The following is a 22,651-nucleotide window of genomic DNA, read 5'->3' on the forward strand; positions in this document are numbered from 1 at the left end:
CCCGATCAAGGGATTCTCTCTCATCATTGATGTTTCTATCTCTCTCCCTCTCCCTTCCACTCTGGAAATAGATTTTATAAAAAGAAGTACAGTTATGCTGCCTCTTCGTCCAAGGACATGGCTCTCTCGGTTAAATGCTAGACATTCTAAGGAATGATGAACATTATGTAACTAACATTATGGAATGCCTACTATGGGTCAGGCACTACACCAGGTGCTTCAGAACACTGCAGCCTTTAGCTGCAAACCAGTCACCATAGTGGGTGCTATCAAGTGAGGAGAAGGGTCAAGAGACTCGTCCAAGGTCACATGACTGGGCTGCCTGCAGAAGCACCTGGTGGGGCTAATTCACAGTTGCCTCCGTGAGTAGAAGGCCGTGTTCCCAGTGCCGTACCCACAAGCCCCGGTGCCGTTGGGCACCAGTGTGAACACTGGGCAGGGGGGTGATGAATAAAGATTTCTTTCTCCTCTGTGGTTTCCTTTCCTTTAAAAACACTGCATGATAAATTTACTTCCTAACGATTTCTGAGTAAACTACAATGGCCACAATTTCAAAATCATTAATAATTCATGACTAAGGGCTATAAACACTATATAATCTCCACAGGCAGGAACCATGAATACTTGTTGAGAATACTTTTACCAGCTACATGGAAGTCTCTACCGACTTGAAGCCAACCATCAAAGACACATTTTTCAGAAATGCTTCTAACCCTTCTGAAGCCTCAGCTCAAGATGCCTCTTCCAGGAAGTCTTCTCTCCCTCCCCCGCACCCTGGGTCTCCTCTATGATGTCTGCCATCCTAGAGGGAGGGAGGGAGGGCTTGAAAAGGGGAGTCCTCCAGCCAGTCCGGCAGGGCGTGTGCAGGGAAGCACCTGGGGTTAGTTACCACCTGTAACCCCTGCTTCCCATCACAACCACTTGGGGAAATTAAAAAACTCGGATGCCTGGATCACGCTGCCAGAGATTCTGCTTTAACTGCTCTGGAAAGAGGCCTGGATGTCAGGGTATAGAAAAGCTCTGGGTGATTCTGTGGCCAGCAATGTTTGTGAACCACTGCCATTAAGCACTCAGCATGGGGCCTGCAATGCAGCTGCTGAAACCCGTTTGCTGTAGAGCAGAGACGGGGGCAGGGAGGCAGCCTGGAGGGCTCTCCTGAAAGGGGCACATCCTCAAGAGCAGCCATGGCCATTGTTACCATAAAGGAACAAGGACCTGTTGTCATTCTCCACTTTTCCAAAGAAGCCAGAAGTGTGCATTTTTATGTGAAATCTCCAATTTTTAAATGTGGACACCTCATTCTAAAAAATTGTAATAGAGTATGGGCCAAATAAAACAATCTTTGGTCTGAATTGAGCCTGGCAAGCTCACTGAGAACAGCTGCCCATCCTCCTTTGCCGTGTTGGCCCTTGAACACTCAGAAAAGTACCCATGGAAACCACGTGTTCTCCGGCCAAGGTGTAAGGAGGCCCGTGTAACCTCACCGCCCAAGAACACGCCACATGTCATCCACCTGTTCTCACCAGCATGTCTTTTTCTCATCTTTCATGGGGACAAAGCTTGTCTAGACCTGGCACCCTGTGTAAGGCACAGCGCATCAGGAGGTGCAGACTCCACAGACAGGGGAGGGTGGGGGGTCGGAGGGGGGGGTGATGCAGAAAGAGGAGGTGGATGGAAAAGGCCTGTTATGACATATCAGGATGAACATCCTGGCAGCATGGCATTAATTTCTTTCTCTTGTTTTTCTGACCAAGCAAAAGCCCTATTTGAGAGTCAGCACCCTCTTTTTCAGAGGGACCAAAGCCATCTTACCATAAATATCTTTCAGGGTGAAAGTTGAATATTGTGATAAACAACCCCATTCTCTATTTTCCCTAACTTTCAGAAGAGGAGTGTGATCTGAAATGCTCTCAGGCAACTGATGTGATGGGAGTAGCCTAGCCGGGAAAGTGGCAATTAGGGGGGTCCTGCTGCCAGGGAGCGTGGGGAGGGAGAGTGTTTCCACTGGTTACCTGCTCCCTGCTTCCTGGGGTCCCAGCTAACTTCTTAATGTGGATGAGTGGGATGCTGTTGTTCCGTAACCTAAGACATCAGTTAGGTTTACACCATCCATTCCTGGCTGAGCAGGGCTGGTCACCATCCTTGGTCACTTCGCAGAGGAAGACCAGGTGCGTGCAGGCCTGAGCTCACTCCCATTCTTTGTAGGAGTCGAGCACACCTGCGCCTGCTTCCAGAGAAATCTCCCTACCAGAGAGGAGCAGGAAAATCCACCCTTGCTCAGCATCTAGACTGCCCACTGGAGCTGACATTTATTTAGATCATCCCAGCAGCATCAAACTTCCCAAGTTATGTCCCAGCCCTCATTCCAGGCAGGTTGATCGAATAAGAAGAAAACCCACACTGGCTGTTCTGGCTGCAGCTGAGAAAAGGAGGAGAGGATGAAAGTCACAACAAAGTAAATGGGGCGTCCAAACCCAACCTGCCTCCTCAGAGCGGGCTGAGGGGGAGGCCAGCACAGAGGAAGCAGAGCCACGCGTACAAAGAGAAAGACCAAGTCGTGTGGCCATTTTTGAGCCCCTGGGCCCAGCTGAGCCTGAGGAATTCCCTTATAACTGTGTCACTTTACAATCAAGAATGTTAGTACCCAAGTGTCCATGAATTTCAGGATTGGCTGATATTTATGTTAAGCTATACACCTTCATACCCCTGCACCCATATGCCACTATTAAGACTCAAATTTTAACTCCCCTGAGTTTGAGACCTCCCTGCGTAACCTATGAGTCCTTGCACCACTTCCCATCTCAGGCTCAATGATCTTGCCGCTTTCCTATTCGTGTCTCTGTGACTTTGATCGTGCCCTTTACTTGGCCTGGAAACCTCCTACTCACCCTTTAGGAGGCAGCCTACACATCAGCTTTTCTGCATAGTCTTTCTTAATAATCACTGGCAGAGTTAGGTGACCCCCTTTGTGTACTGAAATTCTACTTTCTTTGCCCTTCTCTCACTATATGGGCCCTTTCTGTATTATAATAATCTGTTGCACATCCTGAGATCAAGGACTGTCTCACCCATGCCTTAGTTCCAGCTGGTGCCTGGCACAGAGCAGATGGGTTCAGAATGGCAGATTTCAAGAATGGCCATAATATTTTGTAGATTTCCTCTCAAAGAAGTGAGACCTATTTCCCACCCCTTGAATCTGGGCTGACCTTGTGACTTGCTTTGAGAAACAGAAAGTGGCAGAAGTGACCATGCCAGTTCTGAGCTAGGACTCAAGAGGTCCTACGCTTCCATTCAAACTCTGAAGTCTTGACCCTCCATATGGCTAGCTTGCTGGAGGATGAGAGAACATTGGAGGAGAACTAAAGCATTCTAACCGATAGCCCTAGGTGACAACAGTAAGTGACAAATGCTTAAGTGAGCCCAGCTGAGGTCAGCAGAACCTGGCCCATCAGCAGACCTGCCCAGGTAAGCCTCGCCCAGACTGCTGACACACAGAATTATGAATAAATGCATGGCTGTTTTTAAGTTACAGTGATTTGTTACACAGACAAAGCTAACTGACACATTCAACAAGAGATTATTACCAACAAGTGACACTGGTTGATAACTCTAGTTACCAACCATTATTTAGTCAGGGATTCAAGCTTGGGACTCAGAGAGGAGAGCCAGGAATACTTAATCCCCAGCCTGCTCTCCCGTCTCTTCAAGTAGCTGCCTCCCACCAGCCCTCGCCAGTGACACATTTACCTCCTTGTTCTCCCGAGAGCAGGACCGGCTTCTCTCAGCCTTTCGCAGAGTCTGACCTGTAGCAGTTGAAAAGCAAAACCAGAGATTAAGGCTGTTTTAAAACAGCTAGTTTATCACCACAAACGCTTTTTATTTGCAAACTGGATAGGCAAGAAAATCATAATCAAATGATTTTAAGAAAATGTAGCCTATTATTATGATGGGGAAATGGTATACTCTTGAAATAAAGCAACGGCAAGGAAATGCTAATTCACACACGTTACTTGACTTTAATGAACAAAGCTCAGCTCTTTAATCTGGAGCATTATCTGCACTCTGCAAGGGCCCACAGCTTCTAGTTTTCCCAGTCGAATTGCATTTTTATTAAATTGTTTGGATTATAAAATACCTTCAACTGTGCATACACATAACCTCAGATGTGCTGCACCAAACCCCAAACTTGGACACAGGTGATGATACAGATGGGAATTAGCAGGAATCCCCGCATTTCACATAATGGGCAATTTCAGAGAAAATTGTTGCTTATCTCAGAAAACGGGAAGCCTAACACTTGAAGGCATGCATAAATTCAACAGATCGACACCAGAATGTTTAAATAGGCTGTTCTAAATGCAGAGCTTTTATGGCAGTGTCCATTATAAAAGAATTCCTTAATGAAAAATTAATGGATTGCCTTGGTTTTAAAATAGAAAATGAGAGTCACTGCACATTGTCAAGGCGTCTCCCAAACTGTCCAACCCCACCCTAGAGTGGCTATTTATGAGGATGCCACAACCACATGTCCCATTAGCCAAGAGCACTCAGAAGGCAGGAGCAAGAAGGCTTAGTGGTGACCTATTGAGAGGCAAGAGATGGGGACCATTGGACATGGTTACTTCCAGTGGGTCTACACATGACCGGGGCATGACGGGGGTGGGGCTCCCAGCGGGCAATAAAGCACAAGGTGGAAGGAGTAACATGTTGCTCTTTCTAAGAAGGTGAGAATAAGGGAAGAGCTAAAGCCCAAAGATGAACCTCTGGGCAAACTCTGGGGCCAATATTTAAAAGGATTTAGAAAAGAGACACCTGGTGACTTCTCAGGAGACCATGGATTAGACAGTATCATGGTTTGGTAAACATCTTTGGGGTTATCTGCTCAGCCGTAATGACACCATAAACTGCCCCCTTCTCTGTTCTTCTCCTCCCCATCCCCAGGGTGGGACCCTGACCCAGCTGCAGCCAATCAGAATCCCAGCCTCGGGAATTTGGAATTGGTTCTGAAAGACGGGTTAAGAGGGCCAGAGCAGGGTTATCTGTGTGTGAGCTTTGACACGGTGACCAGCCAGCCTTGGGACAGACTAAGAGAATGACAAGACAGAACGGACTTAGCTGAAACTGACTGCATGCCTGCCTCTGTGGTCACAGAGAGCCACTTAGACTATCCTGTGTGTATTTTCTTTCTTTCCTTTTTTTTTTTTCCTTTTTTTTGCCTTAAGACAAAGAACCCAGGATTTAAGGATGAGAAAGAGCCTAGGAAAACATACCACTGTGGTGGGGGTGGCGATAGGTGCAGAGGTGGTAGGTGTGTTAGGACAGGGGATATATGAGAACTCTCTATACTTCCTACTCAGTTTTGCTATGAACCTTAAACTGCTCTAAAAAATAAAGTTGTTTATTTTTATATTTTTTTATTTTTAGAAAAGAGTCCAGGATATAGGGATCAAGTGATATGAGTTGTTAGGCCAATTTTATTCCAACTTCCTTCCTCTGAGGCTCTGGGGCAGGAGCCAGGGTGGACGGCTCCCACAATCACTTGCTCTGGCTGTCAGAGGAGGGACACACCAGGTAATACAGGCCATGTAATGCAGAGCCAGGAGCTAAGGGACAGGTCTGGACCTAGAACAGGACAGAGTGGGCTGGTGGCCAGGGGACAGAGAAGGAGGTTTTTAGTAGCGGAAGTAGTTCTGAGGCGAGTACGATGCCAGCAGGGCCAAGTAAGGCCCAGAGCAAGGGTAGGGAGCAGAAAGGAAGCAGAGCTAGGCCAGGGTAAGCATGGCGGACCCAGCGTCTAGCTGAGGTCCTTCCTGTGTTGGTTGGACACATGACTGGGGACCTGGTCCAGTGGACAGCTAACCAGTTAGGGTGCCCTGGATAAGTCACAGGATCCAACAGGATCTCTCTGGACCATATTTTCTTCCTTAAAAAAAAAAAATAGACTAAATTACCTCCGGGTTTGCTTTTCTTCTATAAAATTCTGTTTCACCAATAAGGAACAGGGAAAGAAACCACCATTAAGCTGGGTCATAAAAACAAAATATTAATACAAAAAACATAGAGCTTAACTACTGAAATATGAAAGCAAATCTCTTTACTGGAGTTAATTAGAAGCTTCTTTATTCATTAAATTGGAAAACAACGTGCTTATTTTCCAATGAAGATAATTCGCTCTAATTACATGCATTTGTTATCTAATGCCCCTGTCCTCACACCACTGTGAGGTAATCCTCCAGGTAACTCCATGTGGGCACAGCTCCTTCTTGCCAAGGATGGGAGGAACCAGATTACACCAGGCCCGTCTACTGCTGCTGCACTTCTCTGAGTATCCTCCTACTGAGATCTCATTTTATTCTCACAATTCAGGGAGCAAGGTGGAAGGAGTAACATTAACATATATGCTGCCTGCAAAATTAAGGGGATGTTCCTCTGCCTTTTGCAAGGTGACCTGCCAGATTCAGCCATGAAACAATAAATAAGGCCAAATGTAAATGATACCTGTGTACCTCACTTTATAAAACAGATGTGTGCCTGGGGAAGAGATGAAAAGAAGTGAATGCACTGAATTTTTTAACTATAATATCATTCTCTCACTTATGATTTCAGAGAGATTTTATCTGCCTCAGGATTTATTTTCAGTGGTAGGAAAACTGTGACATTCAGTTTTACTTTGCTCTAGATGCAGATAATAATATGCATCGCTACCATTCAGAGGGGAGTTGCTGCTTCCTTGGATGTTAGCTTCTGAAGTCATCGGGCAAGGGAAATCGGCATCAAAATTACCCCTGAAAAGGAGCCTTACACCTCCCGCAAAGCACAGCCTGCAGGACACAGCCTCTCAGATCCAGTGCTGCAGACTAGTATGCATGTGCAATATTTAATGCATATGGAAATGTGTGCTACATGATAAAAATATCATTTATGATATTTCTAATTAAACTATTCATATTGTAATTACTCCAATTTTCCTCTTGGAGTTGGAGGAGAGTAGCAGAAGTGGGGACAAGACTGGGGCATGTAGTTCATGAAAGTTAAATGCTGGCTTGCTGCAGCCCCACTGTACTGAACACCTAAATACGTGCCAGGTCTACACAAGCTTCATGTCCCACATCCTTACAACCACTCCTGTAGATCAGAGGTCAATAACCTTTTTCTGTAGAGCTAGATAGTAAATATTTTTTACTTTATAGGCCATAAGGTCTCAGGTACAACTAACTACTCAACTCTGCCATTGCAGTGTGAAAGCAGCCATAGACATCATGTCAACAAGCAGGTGTGGTTGTGTTCCAATAAAACTTTATTCATAAAAACAGGCAGCAGTGCCCTGACTGGTATGGCTCAGTGGTTGGGTGTGTTCTATGCACCGAAAGGCTGTGGGCTCAATCCCAGATGGGGGACATGCAAGAGGCAGCCAATAAATGTTTCGCTCTCACATTATCTCTGTCTCTGTCTCTTCCTCTTTCTCTCCCTTTCTCTCTAAACAAACAAACAAACAAACAAAGAACTAAATAAAACAGGCAGCAGGCTAGACTTTGGCCCACAGGCAGCAGTTGGCTGATTCTCGCTTTAGATGGACAGTATTATGCCCATCGCTACAAACCAATGATGAAATGAGAAACAAAATGGGGGGATCGAGCTGCTTGCTCAAGGTCACAAACACGCAGCAGGGCTCAGTGTGCTCCTAATCACCATCATCACTACCACATCCTCAGCATGAGCAGCAGCAGCAGCGCTGTCACCACCACCACCACCAGGACCTCACCTTCATCAGAGTTTACTGTGTGCCCCTCATTGAGCTCCAGGCTAAGTACATAAATAACTCGTTTACTCTTCACAACTACACTACGAAATAGGTGCTATTGTTATCCCACTGATCAGAGGAGGGCACCCAGCCCCAAAGAGGTCAGGAAAGTGTCCAGTATCACCCAGCTAGGGAGTAGCGAAGCCTTGATTTGAATCTGGACAGTCTGGCCCCAGGGCCTGCATGCCTAACCACTAAGTACATTGCCTCTGTCAGATCTTTAAAGACAAGTACAAGAAGGCCAGAATGGGCTGGGGAGGGAGTCTGACTTAGGGATCTCTTTCTGTGGTGCACCTGTTTAATGTGCTTTGGACACCTAAAGCAATTAACAAGGGGATTAGAAGAAAATGATTCCTCAAGGGCAAAGGGAGATGGAGCTCCCTACTGGCCAGATAAAGCCCAATGTGGAGAGGCAAACTTGGCAGTCACAACACACCGTCCACTCAGGCAAATGCACAGCCTTGACCGGCAGGGGTGGGCTTTGGAAAATGAAGGTGAGTCAGTGGAAATCCTGCAGGCAGAGGGCCCCTGCAGGGACCTCCCATCACAGAGGAGTTTTGAACAAAGAATTTGTTTCTCCCCACTGGGGTGATGGTGCTTCCATTAGGTTACTAAAATAAGCTTATTTCTTCTGTTGTCCAAATAGGAGGGCTCGCAGTGCTCTCGGTCTTATATGTCTATGTAATTTAATTTAAATGACAAATGTCCCACTGAGATTCCACTCTCACCTATCTGAATGGCAGAAACCCAGAGGTTTGACAGTATACTGTTGGCAAGAGCTGGGAAGCAGGCACTTTTGAGCACTGCTGGGAGGAGTACAAAATGGCACTTCCCCTTTGGAGGCTACTTCAAAGATATCCTCAAAGGACAAATGCATTTCCCCTTTGAGCTAGCAATATCACTTGTAGGAGTCGACCGTGAAGAAACGCCTCCACAAACAGGAAACAAATGCATGCACAAGGTATTCACTGTATCATCACTTACAGCAGCGAACGTTAGAAATAACCTTTAAGTCTAAGAGTAGGGACTCGCTGTATAAATATGGTGAATCCACACAATGGAGTGGAATACTATGAAGTTAACAGTGGTTCTCAACCTTCTGGCCCTTTAAATACAGTGCCTCATGTTGTGACCCAACCATAAAATTATTTTCGTTGCTACTTCATAACTGTAATGTTGCTACTGTTATGAATCGTAATGTAAATATCTGATATGCAGGATGGTCTTAGGCGACCCCTGTGAAAGGGTCGTTCAACCGCCAAAGGGGTCGCGACCCACAGGTTGAGAACCGCTGAGTTAGAAGAAAAAATAAGCAGGCTCCTTATACATCTTTTTTCCCCTTATATATCTTATAGATGATAATATGTTAAGTGAAAAAATCAAGGGGTGGAAAGTTTATATAGCATGCAATTTTTCTCTAAGAAAGAGGGAAAATAAGAATGTATACTCGTATTGGTTTTATTGGTACAAAAAACCACCTGGAAGGCACATGCACAGGAGTAGCTTCTCAATGTATGGGTTTTTTCCCTTTAAAAAAAAAAAAAAAGATTTTTTATTGATTTTTAGAGAAAGAAGTGAGAGGGAGAGAAACATTGATGTGACAGCGAAATATTGATCAGCTGCCTCCTGCATGCCACTCACTGGGGATCCAGCCCATGTGCCCTGACCGGGAATCGAACTGGCAACCCTTCAATGCATGGGATGATACCCAGCCCACTGGGCCACACCAGCCAGGGCTCAATGTATATTCTTTATATTGATTTTATTTTTGCTTTATAAAAACATTCTTTATTGTTGAATGTATTACTATATGTCCTCCTTCCCCCCCCATTGACCCCTTCTAGCCCACACCCCCCGCCCCTGCCCCAGGCCTCCACCACCCTACTGTCTATGCATATATGCATACAAGATCTTCGGTTGATCTCTTCTCACCCCCCCACCACCCCTACCTTCCCTCTGAGATTTATTTGACAGTCTGTTCAATGCTTTTATGTCTCTGGATCTATTTTGTTCAACAGTTTATTTTGTTCGTTAGATTCCTCATATGAGTGAGATCATGTGATACTTGTCTTTCTCTAAGTGCCTTATTTCCCTTAGCACAATACTCTCCAGGTCCCTCCATGCTGTCTCAAAGGGTAAGAGATCCTTCTTTTTTACTGCTGCATAGTATTCCATGGTACAAATGTACCACAGCTTTTTTATCCACTTATCTACTGATGGGCACTTGGGCTGTTTCCAGCTCTTAGCTATTGTAAATTGTGCTAGTATGAACATAGGGATACATACATTCTTTCTGATTGGTGTTTTGGATTTCTTAAGATAGATTCCTAGAAGTGGGATTACTGGGTCAAATGGCAGCTCCATACTTAATTTTTTGAGGAAACTCCATACTGCTTTCCACAGTGGCTGCACCAGTCTGCATTCCCACCAGCAGTGCAGGAGGGTTCCTTTTTCTCCACATCCTCGCCAGCACTTGGCGTTTGTGATTTATTGATGGTAGCCATTCTGACAGGTGTGAGGTGATTGTTTTTATTTTTGAATGATTTATTTGGATCTATTTCCTATTCAAGAAAGTAAAATAAATTAAAAATATTAAATGTCCAAAGGCTGAGTCAAATTTTAAAAGATATAATATAATGAAAAATGCTGTAAGCCTTCCCATCTGAGGTCTGAGAGGGGGTGGTCTGTGGGAGGGAGATGAAGTAGCCTCCATGAACCTTGGGGGCCCAAAGCTTGCTGGAAAGAGAACATAATATTTTCAGAGAACAAACTGCCTTCTGTTAAGAAATTAATCTGTAATGCATGAGAGATAAGAATGAAACGACAAAATGGTTTCAGGAAACAATTTCTTAGCTAAGCCAATAGGCTATGGTACCTGCTCATTTATTTGAGGGCAAAGTTTTGTTTTTTTAAACATATTTGTATTGATTTCAGAGAAGGGAGAGGGAGAGATAGAAACATCAATGATAAGAATCATTGAATGGCTGCCTCCTGCACACCCCACAATGGGGATCAAGCCCATAACCCAGGCACATGCCCTCGATCGGAATCGAACCCAGGACCCTTTAGTCCGCAGGCCAATGCTCTATCCACTGAGCCAAACCAGCTAGGATGAGGGCAAAGATTTTATGAAATAGCTAGACGAGATGAGAAATGAAAAAGAAAAGGGGAGAAAGAAAAGGGAGGAAAATTGGGGCCTGTTCTAATGGGTTGTCTGGAAATCATGGTTTCCTAGTGCTTCCTGAGCACTACACTGTAGGGTTTGCCCCAGCTAATAGCTCTTGGGATTCCCTGTCATGTGCAACACAAAGCCACCCAAGGTCACAGAGCAAGGAAGAAGAACCTGGGTTAACAATGAGTCAGTCTAGCTGCTCAGACAGTGTTTGCTACGCCCTGCTGCCTGCCTGCTCCCTGCACACCCTGCCCCCACCTCCACAGGCCTTCAGCCTCATCCCAGCTTCCTGAACTTTGATCCTGGCTTCAACCTACAGCCTTTGCAAAGACAAATGTGGCAGAGTAAAGGGGGCAGAATGTTGACAGGGCAACCTGGAGAGCACCTGCCCAGCTTAATGGAGAATCACTATTTGGCTCCAGCCACAGGTTTCCCAGCAGGAATGTGGGCTCGGGCTTGTTGGATTAGATTTTTCCAGAGAAGTCCAGTTTTATGAGAAAGCTTCTAATTTTTTTTAAATGGGAAGTTTTTATTTTTATTTTGGTAAGATTTTTAAATTAATTTTTAGAGAGAGAAGAAGGGAGAATGAGAGAGAGAGAGGGAAACATTGATGTGAGAGTGGAACATCTATCGGCTGCCTCCTGCACATTCCCTACCAGGGATTAAGCCCAAAACCCAGGCATGTGCCCTGACCAGGAATCAAACCTGCAACCCTTCAGTGCACAAGATGACCCCCAACCAACTGAACCACACCAGCCAGGGCAAAGATTCTAATTTTTAAATGCTGACAAGTAACTTAAAAAGAATTTTAAGCTCTGTACAGCCCCAACAAAACAGGCCTCAAGTTTCCAACCTACGAGGTAACTAGGCAGAAGACTGGAAAATCTCCGTCTCATCCCATTATCTACATATATAAAAGGCTAATATGCTAAGTGTCTGACCATCCGACCGGTTGTTATGACATGCACTGACCACCAGGGGGCAGACACTCAACACAGGAGCTGCCGTGACTCACACTGGCCATTTACAGAGAAATGGCACCGCGGACCCGGCACCCACAAAGCAACACTCAGCTTCCCCCAAATGGGACACAGACCCCACCACCACCCAGGAGCGAAAGCCCACCAAATCACAGCTAATGCTGCCAAGACCCCATGGCGAAAATGCGGCCCACAGCCCAGCCCAGCCTAGAAACGGTGGCTGTGGGCGCCAGGTAAAGATGCCACATAGCAATGCCTGGCTTCCTCTCCCTAGCAACGACTAGCCTCCTTGCGTTTCTCCAGAAACACAACTTGCTTTATAGCCAAGTGGAAACATTTCACACTTTAACCAAATGTCTGTGAAGCGTTTTCCGGTGCCTCATCTCATTTGATCCTCACAGAAGTCCTGGAGTAGGCAGATAGGAGACTCAGTGGAATCCTATTTTCTTTTCATTAGCCGGAAAACGGAGATTTAGAAAGCTTACTAGTAGAAACTTGACCCAACTGAAAAGAAGTAAGAAATGGTGGACCTTGAAAATGACTTCAGGTTTTCTAACTGGACAGAATATAGTCAAACACTGCTGCAGTTAAATATTTTACCCTTTGTTCTCCCTGCGTGATCTACAACAATAATGTGCTTCGTGCTGATATTTACTGCTGTGTGCTGACAATTACCTGAAAGAGAAGTTGGGGTGCTTCGCTGGGCTGGAAAAAGTTTAGCTAAAACAGAAAGCAAGCCTAATTAAGCAAGTTTATTCTATACTAGAGGCCCGGTGCATGACATTCATGCACTGGGGGCAGTCCCTCAGGCCGGCCTGCGCCCTCTCGCAGTCCAGGACCTCTCAGGGGAGTCCACCTGCCGTGGAGGTGGGAGAGACTCTTGCCACTGATGCTGTGCCTGCCAGCCATGAGCCCGGCTTCTGGCTGAGCAGTGTTCCCCTTGTGGGAGCGCACTGACCACCAGGGGGCAGCTCCTGCATTGAGTATCTACCTCCTGGTGGTCAGTGCACATCATAGCGACCAGTCACTCCACTGTTTGGTCTATTTGCATATTAGGGTTTTATTATCTACTAGAAGCCCGTTTCATGAAGATTCACGCAATAGGCCTTCCTTCCCCTGGCTGCTGGCACCGGTTTTCCTCCGGCACCCAGGACCCAGGCCTTTGGTCCGGCCGCAGCGGAGAAGCCAAGCCTCGAGGCCTAGTCTCAAGGCTTGGCTTCTCCACTGCGGCCACAGCGAGGCTTGGCTTCTCCACTGCAGCCGTAGCAAGGCTTTTATTAGTGTAGATACTAAAGGCCCAGTGCATGAAATTCTTGCACTGGGGGCGGGGGAGGGGGTTTGTGTGTCCCTCAGCCCAGCCTACACCCTCTCCAATCTGGGACCCCTCGAGGGATGTCCGACTGCCCGTTTAGGACCGGTGGAATCAGGCCTAAACGGGCAGTCAGACATCTCTCTCACAATCCAGGATGCTGGCTCCCAACTGCTCGCCTGCCTGCCTGCCTGATTGCCCCTAACCACTTCTGCCTGCCAGCCTAATCACCCCCTAACCACTCCCCTGCCAGCCTGATCGATGCCTAACTGCTCCCACCATCTCGATTGTCCCTAACTGCCCTCCCCTGCCAGCCTGGTCGCTCCTAACTACCCTCCCCTGCCGGCCTGGTCACCCCCAACTGCCCTCCCCTACAGGCCTGTCACCCTAACTGTCCTCCCCTGCAGGCCTGGTCACCCCTAACTGCCCTCCCCTGCTGGCTCAGTCACCCCTAACTGCCCTCCCTTGCCAGCCTGGTCACCCCCAACTGCCCTCCCCTGCCAGTCTGGTTGCTCCCAAATGCCCTCCCCTGCAGGCCTAGTCTCACCCAACTGCCCTCCCCTGCTGGCCATCTTGTGTCCATCTTGTGTGTTGGAGTGATGGTCAATTTGCATATTACCTCTTTATTATATAGGATATATAAAAGGCTAAGTGTCTGTCCTTCCAGTAGCTATGACGTGCACTGACCACCAGGGGGCAGATGCTCAACGCAGGAGCTTCCATGACGTGCACCGGCCATTGAAAAATAAGGACCTGGAGCCGACAAACCAATACTCAGCTTTCCCGAAGTGGGACACAGGCCCTGCCACCACCCCAGAGCGACACCCCACCAAATTGCAGCCAACACTGCCAAGACCCCCTGGTGCAAAATGCAGCCCAGCCCAGCTCGGAAATGGTCGCTGTGGGCACCGGGTAATGACATCACGTAGCAATGCCCAGCTTCCTCTCCCTAGCAACTAGCATCCTTGGAGTTTCTTCAGCCCAGAAACCCGACCTGCTTCATAGTCAGGTGCAAACATTTTACAGTTGAACTAAATGTGAAGCATTTTCCCATGCCTCATCTCATTTGATTGTCACAGAAGTCCTGGCGTAGGTAGATAGGAGACTCAGTAGAATCCTATTTTCTTTTCATTAGCAAGAAGCGAATTAACATATTTTTCTAATTAATTTCCTTTCAATGTGCACAAATCTGTGCACGGGACACTAGTATAGAATATATAAAAGGCTAAGTTGACTCTCGCATGCACGATATATATATAAAGCTCTTGCTGGCGCCAATCACACGCGTGTGTTTCGATCAGTCATTGTTGATTGTGAATTTGGTGGACACTTCTATTATAGAGAAAGGGCAAATAGCGATATTAAAATATTTATTCTAATTAATTTCCTTTCAATGTGCACAAAGTCGTGCACCAGGCCACTAGTTTCTTCACCTGAATGCATGGGCCCTTTTATTGGGGTGGGGGAGCTCTTAAAGGAAATCTCATCATAACAACAGAAATCTATTAGACAAAGAGCATGACTGTTTGGAAGCCAGGTAAAGGTTGGCTCTAAGACACAGTCTCCTCTTCAAGTCCCCACATGCACCTCCAGGCTGGTTCTGGGCCTTTAAATTACTTCTGTCTTCTGAAAGCCTGGAACAATATCCCCGTCACTCTTTCTTTGCATTTCCTGTGTAACTCAAATTCCCAGGGCCCGGTTTACTGCCAAATTACCTGAGATAAACAAGTCACACTACGATCTTCTTTTCTTTTCCAAACCTAAACAACAGCTGGCAGCTGGAAACGGTTATTTATAACCTGCACACCAATACATGCATTTGCTGGGTTTATAAATGCTTAGCCATGCATTCTGTGGCCGGCCTAATAGATGAGAGCCTGGGGACAATGCTATGCAGTGGCTAGAGGGTAAGCTATGGGGTCAGCCCGTCTGGCTCAGCCAATCATTACCTGTCTGGCAATCCTAATTGTCCCCATTGCATTACAGCAAGCATGTCAAATTCATGGCCAGCAGGCCGCAAGCCTCATTTATTTGGCCCATGTTAGCCTTTGAGTTTAACATGCTTGCATTACAGTCGATTGTCAGGGTTAAGATAGTACATGTGAAACACTTAGACTAGTGATCTGTGCATAGTAGGCACTTAGCACTTAGTAGTTCCCTCACCCAGAAACAATTGACTGGTTGTGGATCTCAGCAAGTTCTGTTGCACTCTGGTACCCAAACCTGTCCACTCCTTGCCATCATCCCTCCATGAGCTGTCATCTTTTTCACTAGCCACTTGGTGGGTCTCTTGCCTCCACTATTGCTGGGCTTTTCCCACGGAAGCCATCTAAAACAAAGCCTGTATCACTTGTCTGCTTGACGCACCAGTGTTTCCCCCTCCCCCTGCTCACTTTCACACACAGTCCTGCTCCTTGGACTCAGGATTCCTTCCTGCCTCTAGGCCTTTGCCCTCATCCTCTTGGTCTTCTCATCAATCAGATCTCAGCTTAAAGGGACTTTAAGCACAGCACTTAACATCTGTTTCTTGTTGATATGTTTGTGGTCTGTCTCCTCTACTAAAATATCAACTTTGAGAAATCAGAGGCTGCTGTCTGGGTTTTTTATCACAGAATTTCCCACACTTGGAACAGTGCCTGGAATGGAGGAGACATCAGTAGACCTTTCTGGAACGATAACTGAGTGTATGAACAAATTTCTGAATGGACAATGCCGGAAGGGACAGGAGGCAGGATGACCTCTGGAACTGCTGGAAAGACTCCCTCTTCTCTCACAGTGTGCTTTCCTGAGCTGCTCTTTCTGGGATGGTGAAGCAGAATATGACACAGTAAGTTTAATGCACCACTGGAAATAATTGAAAAATATTGATTTCTTTTTTTATGTGAAATTAAGTAAATAGCACACCTCTCTAATCTACTCAATAGCCTATGTGACAACATGCTTCCAGGCCAAAATGTACTTTAGTCTACTTCTGTATCCACCACACAAGATCCCAAACCCATTCCCACTTTATACCCCACCCCACCTCATCCTCCCTGCCCCAGCCCCCGACAGAATACAAGTGAAGACACTGCATTTGTGAAAATACAGGATGTGGCAAAAGTAAGTTTACAGTGGTGAGTACAGGCAACACAGTTTATTCTTACTATTATTTATTACTAGTAGCCCTGCCCACGAATCCGTGCGCCAGTAGCTCGCTCGGCCCTCTAGTAGCTCTCCGCCCGCTGCCCCCCACTTCTCATAGCTTGCTGCCCTGCCCCCTCCTGTAGCTCTCCCCCGCCCACTGTAGCTCGCTGCACGCCCGCCGCCAGCTGATCCGTGATCCAGTAGTTACGTGGTCGGTCGTTATGTAACGACCATTTGCGTATTACATCTTTATTATATAGGATATTACTTTCCACACGCACACTGTAAACCTTTTACTCCACCCTGTATGTGTGCATGTGTATGTGTATCCAAAGTAAAGTGTCTTCTGAGTATTTGCACCCTACCCCTCAAAAATAATCCTGCCTAACCTTGGAAAACACAAGAAATGGTGCCTGAGATGCCCCTGGAATCCTAAGGAAAGAGATGCGGTTTTTTTCTTGTGATTTGATAGCTAATTTTTACTGAACCTATTAAGTGCTGGGCACCATCCTAGGGTTTTTAGATGAATGAATTTATTTGATTCTCAGCCCTGTGGGAAGGTCCTACTATTAATCTCCATTTACAACTTAAGACTCTAGGCACTGAGAGGTAAGAGTCCTCAGAATTCTAACCCACTCAGTCTGATCAATAAGCTCTGCTCCTTCCACTCCTCTCCAGAATATGGCTCAGATGGATAGCACCAAGAGAAAGGGAGAGAGAGGGAGAAAGGGAGAAAGCAAGAGAGAAGGGAGAGATGAGAGAGGAGGAAGAGAGAAAGAAAGGGAGAGAATAAATGAGTCTAATTCTCTGCCTTGGTTTGTCATAGTTCTAATCTGAAGGTTTAAAATGAAATCTCCATCTCAAAGGAAGCAAGCTACAGAACTTCCCAAGGAGTGGGCTCATTGGGAGGAAGGTTTGGCAGGTGGGGGGAGGCCCCACTGGACTGAACGGATATGGGCCAGTTCTCCTTCTCCTGGGCTGCCCATCGGGGACACTTCACTCCTCATGCCTTGGCCTCACCCCACCTGCCAATAACAGTGATCAGACTAGATGTAAAGGCTGAGTCCAGCCCAAGTGATCAGACTAGATGTAAAGGCTGAGTCCAGCCCACAGACATTTGTCTGGTCCATAAATGGTAATATATATATATATATATATATATTTCAGACAATAAATTTCACACTTAAAATTCCCGAGTTCTAGATTTTTAAAAAATATATATATTTTATTGATTTTTTACAGAGAGGAAGGGAGAGAGATAGAGAGTTAGAAACATCGATGAGAGAGAAACATCGATCAGCTGCCTCCTGCACACCCCCCACTGGGGATGTGCCCGCAACCCAGGTACATGCCCTTGACCGGAATCGAACCTGGGACCTTTCAGTCCGCAGGCTGACGCTCTATCCACTGAGCCAAACCGGTTTCGTCAAGAGTTCTAGATTTTTTGAAAAATAAGAAACACGGAAAGATCTGGCAACACAAGGCCTGCATTCCTGCCTGGCAACAATTGTCAGGAGCTGAGGACAATGGCCTGCCACTCTGGATCCCCGCCCCATAGGTTGTCTCCCTGCCAGTGAGGTCAAGTCCAAGTTGCCATTTATCAGCAGATCTGAGAGGTTTTCTTTTCCTACAGTGAAGATGAAAGTGATAGCTCATGTTCCCTTGTCTCCAGCAAAAGTGAGAACCTCCACCTCCACCACCCTCGTTGTCTTGCAGCTGACACTGACATATGGACTGTGTGCCAGGCCTATGCATCACTTATTAATGCAATGAATTCTCACAACCCCAGGAAGAGGATAGAGCTATTATCTCTACTTTATAGATGATGGAGAGATGGGAAAGAGTACATTTCAAGAAATTAGTAGACTCTCAGTGGGGGTGAGAGGGGACAAGAAGAGATTAGCCAAAGAACATGTATGCATATATGCATAACCCATGGACACAGACAATAAGATGGGGAAGGTCTGGGGTGGGGTGGGGGTTGGGTGGAGGGGGACAAAAATGGAGAAAATAGAGACATCTGTAATAAAAAAATATATATATATACAATAAAATAATAATAATAATTAATTAATTAAAAGAAATTAGTAGCCAATAGATTTCTTTACAAAAATGAAGAATATTCCCAGGTATGCAAAGTGTATTTAGGCACTGGAAGAATCTGGCATAGAGCTGCATAACGAAATAAATCCGGCCACTGCAGTCATTTGTATTACCTGCCTGTTCCCTGCAGGCTTCTAACCTGTGACCCCTGCATGGGATCCCTGAAATACATCAGTCACCACAATGGGATCCTGGACTAGATGTCAAGTCCCTTCCAGCTCTAACTTCTGTGATTTTAGGTGGGCTCATAAAATGTATCTAATTAGTTTGGGACTCCTTGGAGCAGAAACACACACAGAGAATTGCAAGTTCACTTAGACTTTAGAAAAGTGTGGTGGTGCCTGCAGGGCTCCTATGGTTGGGGACCAGACAGCTGTGGTTGTCCAACCTCCTGCCAGGTGCTGCATTCACCCATAACGGTCCTGTCCTCAGAGGACACGTTAAGTCAGGGCTGTCTCCAGAGAATCCATCAGCTAAGGGTGGTCAAGGTAGTATCAAGTTCCAAAATGAGGTCGTGAGACAGGCCAGTAAGCCAGGCCCAGTGGAACAGGGAAACTGAGACAGACAACTGAAGGTCACCTCCCCAGAAATAACATCTAGGCCTCAGTTGTATTTCAGCTCCAGTCTCAGCAAAGCAGCAAAAAGAAGTGGGGGACACCAGGACCTGCTGTAATGAGTAACAACCCTCACACTGACGAATCAAGTGGAAACTACAACCCTGAAGGAGCATTCCTGTAAAACTGATGAATATTCTGCTGAAACCCTTCTGAGAGAGAGAGAGAGAGAGAGAGAGAGAGATAAAAGCCTCAAAACAATGGACCCACTGTGCTCTCCCTCTGGGGAGCAGCCCCCACCATTTCCTTCCTCTTATTCCCCCACAGGCCTGCATCTCCTAAACTCTAAGGCAGTGGTTCTCAACCTTCCTAATGCCGCGACCCTTTAATACAGTTCCTCATGTTGTGGTGACCCCCAATTTCATTGTTACAAATTGAACATAATTAAAGCATAGTGATTAATCACAAAAACAATATGTAATTATATATGTGTTTCCCGATGGTCTTAGGTGACCCCTGTGAAAGGGTCATTCGACCCCCAAAGGGATTTCGACCCACAGGTTGAGAACCGCTGCTCTAAGGGTTCCCAGGAGACTTGCTAGCTGGGGAGGGATGGGCAGCAGCAGCTCGTCACAGGCTAATCTCTTGAACCTGTTCCCAAGGCCCCGTTTTCTCTGACTTCCCAGAGAGCAAGGACAGCCCAGCCTAGGCTCTCCTGTTGCTTCTATGCTAAGCCCTTTCTTGTTTCACTGTCTACAGCTCTAATAAACATTCCCTCACAGTCACCTGAACTCATGTTGTGATATTTTCTTACACAAAGCCAAGAACCCACACACTACCGGCCACCCTGGGCAGACCGGCTCAGGGTCAGGTCTGCTTTCCAGTAACAGCAGGACATGAGAGTGACAATGACTTCACTGGGAGAGGAAGTGGGGGGAGGACAGGAAGGTGACTGAGTAGCAGGAGAACAGAACAAACACAGAGGCTGTGGGGTATAAGAGGGGTAGCTAGGACAGGGCATGTTATTAGGACTGGATTGAATACTCCACCTGACAGTGCCTGAGGCACTAAACTTGTCCACTAGAGGAAGAGGAACCAGTCAGGTCTCCGGAGGCTTGGCCTGGAGACTTGGCTACAAAGGCCTTTTCTCTGTCTGCTTTATGGAGACTGGCCAACAATTCACTAAGGGACGAATGGGTTCATCTCCTTCCTGGTTATGATGTGAACCCAGCAAACACTCATGGACATCTCCCTGTACCTGTCCTTGGGCCAAGTGTCGGCCATACAAAGGAACAAGAGTGGGTCTCTACCCTCAAAGAAGAAAGGCAGGAAGCCCAATACCTGCGATAGCACGGTGCATGAGGAGCTCTGGGGTCCTGCCATGTAGGAGGAAATAATTCTGCATTAATTCATTCTGCACCACAATCCACGGTGTGGAGGCGACTTGAAAGAAGGGTGGCAAGGAACACATCACTGGCAAGGCAGGGAGTTGGGAGAAAATATGGTGTGCCCAAGAGATAGCCAGCTTGACAAGGTGTGTCGTGCAGGGTTTGAAATCTCAGGTGCCTGCAGGGTGGGGACAATATTCTCAATGCAAAAAGTGAGCACTTGATAACTGGCACCACCGGTCAGAAGAGGCCAAATTGTCATTACAAGTCAACTACTGAGGTGGCCACTGTTCAGTGCTAAGGCCCTGGGCTGTGACGGAAGGCAGGCCCACTGGGGCCAAAGCACCCTTTTATCTGGGGACTGAAAAGGCCAGGCTTTAATGGGAAATCTCTACTTTTAAATATAGAAAAACACAGCTATGGACCCAGTTCAGCCCAGTATAAAAACTCTGGGCATGAGAGGGTGGATGACTATTTAAAGATGAGACTGGAGACCAGAAGACCAACTAAGGACACGGGCAAGGGGGACAGCTTCCCCAGGAAAATTCTCCACTTAAATGTGCTACGTTCACAGGGCAATTGTTAAGACTACAAGAGTCAGGCTGTGGGACATCAGAAGTCCTGTGGCACTGAAGACAACTGATACTTTCTTATTCTGACATAACGTGCTCTGTAAACTGCTCCAAGCTCCTCCTTCTAACCCTATTGCTCCTTGTATCCCTTTCCTACTTGGAAACAAAGGAGCAGCCAGGGTGAGATCTGAAGGGAGCTTGCCCTTTACTAGTAAACTGTATTTATTCTACCAGCATAAAGGCAGGCCTCACCTGCAGACTCACTCCCAGATGTGAGAACCTGGCCACATACTGGCAGGGACAGGGCTGAGACAGCTCTTTTGATGAATACTAGAGTGTAGACTTTATTCAGCCAAGTCCTGGTTCTGCTACCTATTAGCTGTGTGGTGCAAAATAGGCACAATTACAGTAAGTATCGTATTGAGCCACCTCAAGAATTAAATTGGATCCTCTGTGTCAGGAGTCGTCACTTTTCCTGTGAAGAGCCAGTTGGTAAACATTTTTGGCTTTGTGGGCCATATGGTCTCTACTAGTCAACTCTGCTACTGAAGCATGAAAACAGCAATAGACCATTTACATGCATTTGTAGGCAAATGGATGTAGCTGTTTTAATAAAACTTTATTTATAACACCAGGCAGTGGGCCAGAGTGTTATCTTCTAGGAACTCCCATGTTGGGTTGCAGTTAGTTATCTGTTTATGTCTGGCTTTCTCACTAGACAATGAAGTTCTTAAGGGCAGAGAATCCTATATAATAAAAGCCTAATATGCTAAATGTCCCATCATACGGTCAGCCGTTCAACCAATCAAAGTGTAAAATGCTAATGATATGCTAAGGCTGCTCAACCGCTCACTATGATGTGCACTGACCACCAGGGAACAGACGCTCCGACCAGTAGGTTAGCTTGCTGCTGGGGTCCGGCCAATCAGGACTGAGTAGGTCGGGATGGACACACCCTGAAGCCCCCCCGTGGTCCCTCCCTGGCTGGCCAACCTCCCACATCTTTCCCCAACCCCAATCATGCACTGGTGGGGTCCCTTGGCCTGGCCTGCAGCCTCTCGGAATCCGAGACCCCTCAGGGGATGTCGGAGAGCCGGTTTTGGCCTGATCCCACAGGCCAGGCCGAGGGACCCCACTGGTGCACAAATTCGTGCACCAGGCCTTTAGTACTATTTATCACCTTTTTTTCAGATTAAAACTAAAAGACAAGTATAGCACAGTATGGCACCCATGAAGTCCATAGGAATTTTCAAAATTGTCTAAGTGAAAGGAGTTTAGAGACAGGAAAGGCAGTTTTAGGGAAGGAGGGCCCAGGGAAGAGGAATGTATACGTGACTCCAAGAAGCCAGTTTATTTATAAGAATGTTACAAGATAAGGGGAAGAAGAAGGGAGGGGCACCAGGTGGGCTTTGAAACTTTGGAACTGATACCAGTAAGGAAAAGGGGGGAAAGGAGCCTATTAGGAAAGCACGGGGGATATAAAATGGGGAAGGGGTCTAATTAGAATGTAGCGTATATAGACCAAGAGCTGCCAGCATTTTAAACCCATAAACAGAGACTCAGAGGACTGTTTGTTTTGGGGTTTTTTTTCCCATCTTAGAGAGACAGAGAGGGCTCTCCTATTTGGGGGACCCCTTCTTGGGGGG

At 46.6% G+C, this 22,651-nt stretch overlaps 1 protein-coding gene across 1 annotated transcript in view; it reads right to left on the minus strand.

The window, feature by feature from the left end:
* The window catches only part of LOC102431232 (protein KIAA0556), a gene marked incomplete at its 3' end in the record, with an annotated part of 154,490 nt that overhangs the window by 118,154 nt on the left and 13,685 nt on the right, over positions 1-22,651 (minus strand). Inside the window, exon 2 of the mRNA XM_006105584.3 lies at positions 3,748-3,803. Coding sequence (XP_006105646.2) covers positions 3,748-3,803 — 56 coding nt within the window. The remainder of the gene's footprint in view (positions 1-3,747; positions 3,804-22,651) is intronic.

This window comes from Myotis lucifugus, unplaced genomic scaffold, assembly GCF_000147115.1.
Source record: "Myotis lucifugus unplaced genomic scaffold, Myoluc2.0 scaffold_700, whole genome shotgun sequence".
Taxonomy (NCBI): Eukaryota; Metazoa; Chordata; class Mammalia; order Chiroptera; family Vespertilionidae; genus Myotis; species Myotis lucifugus.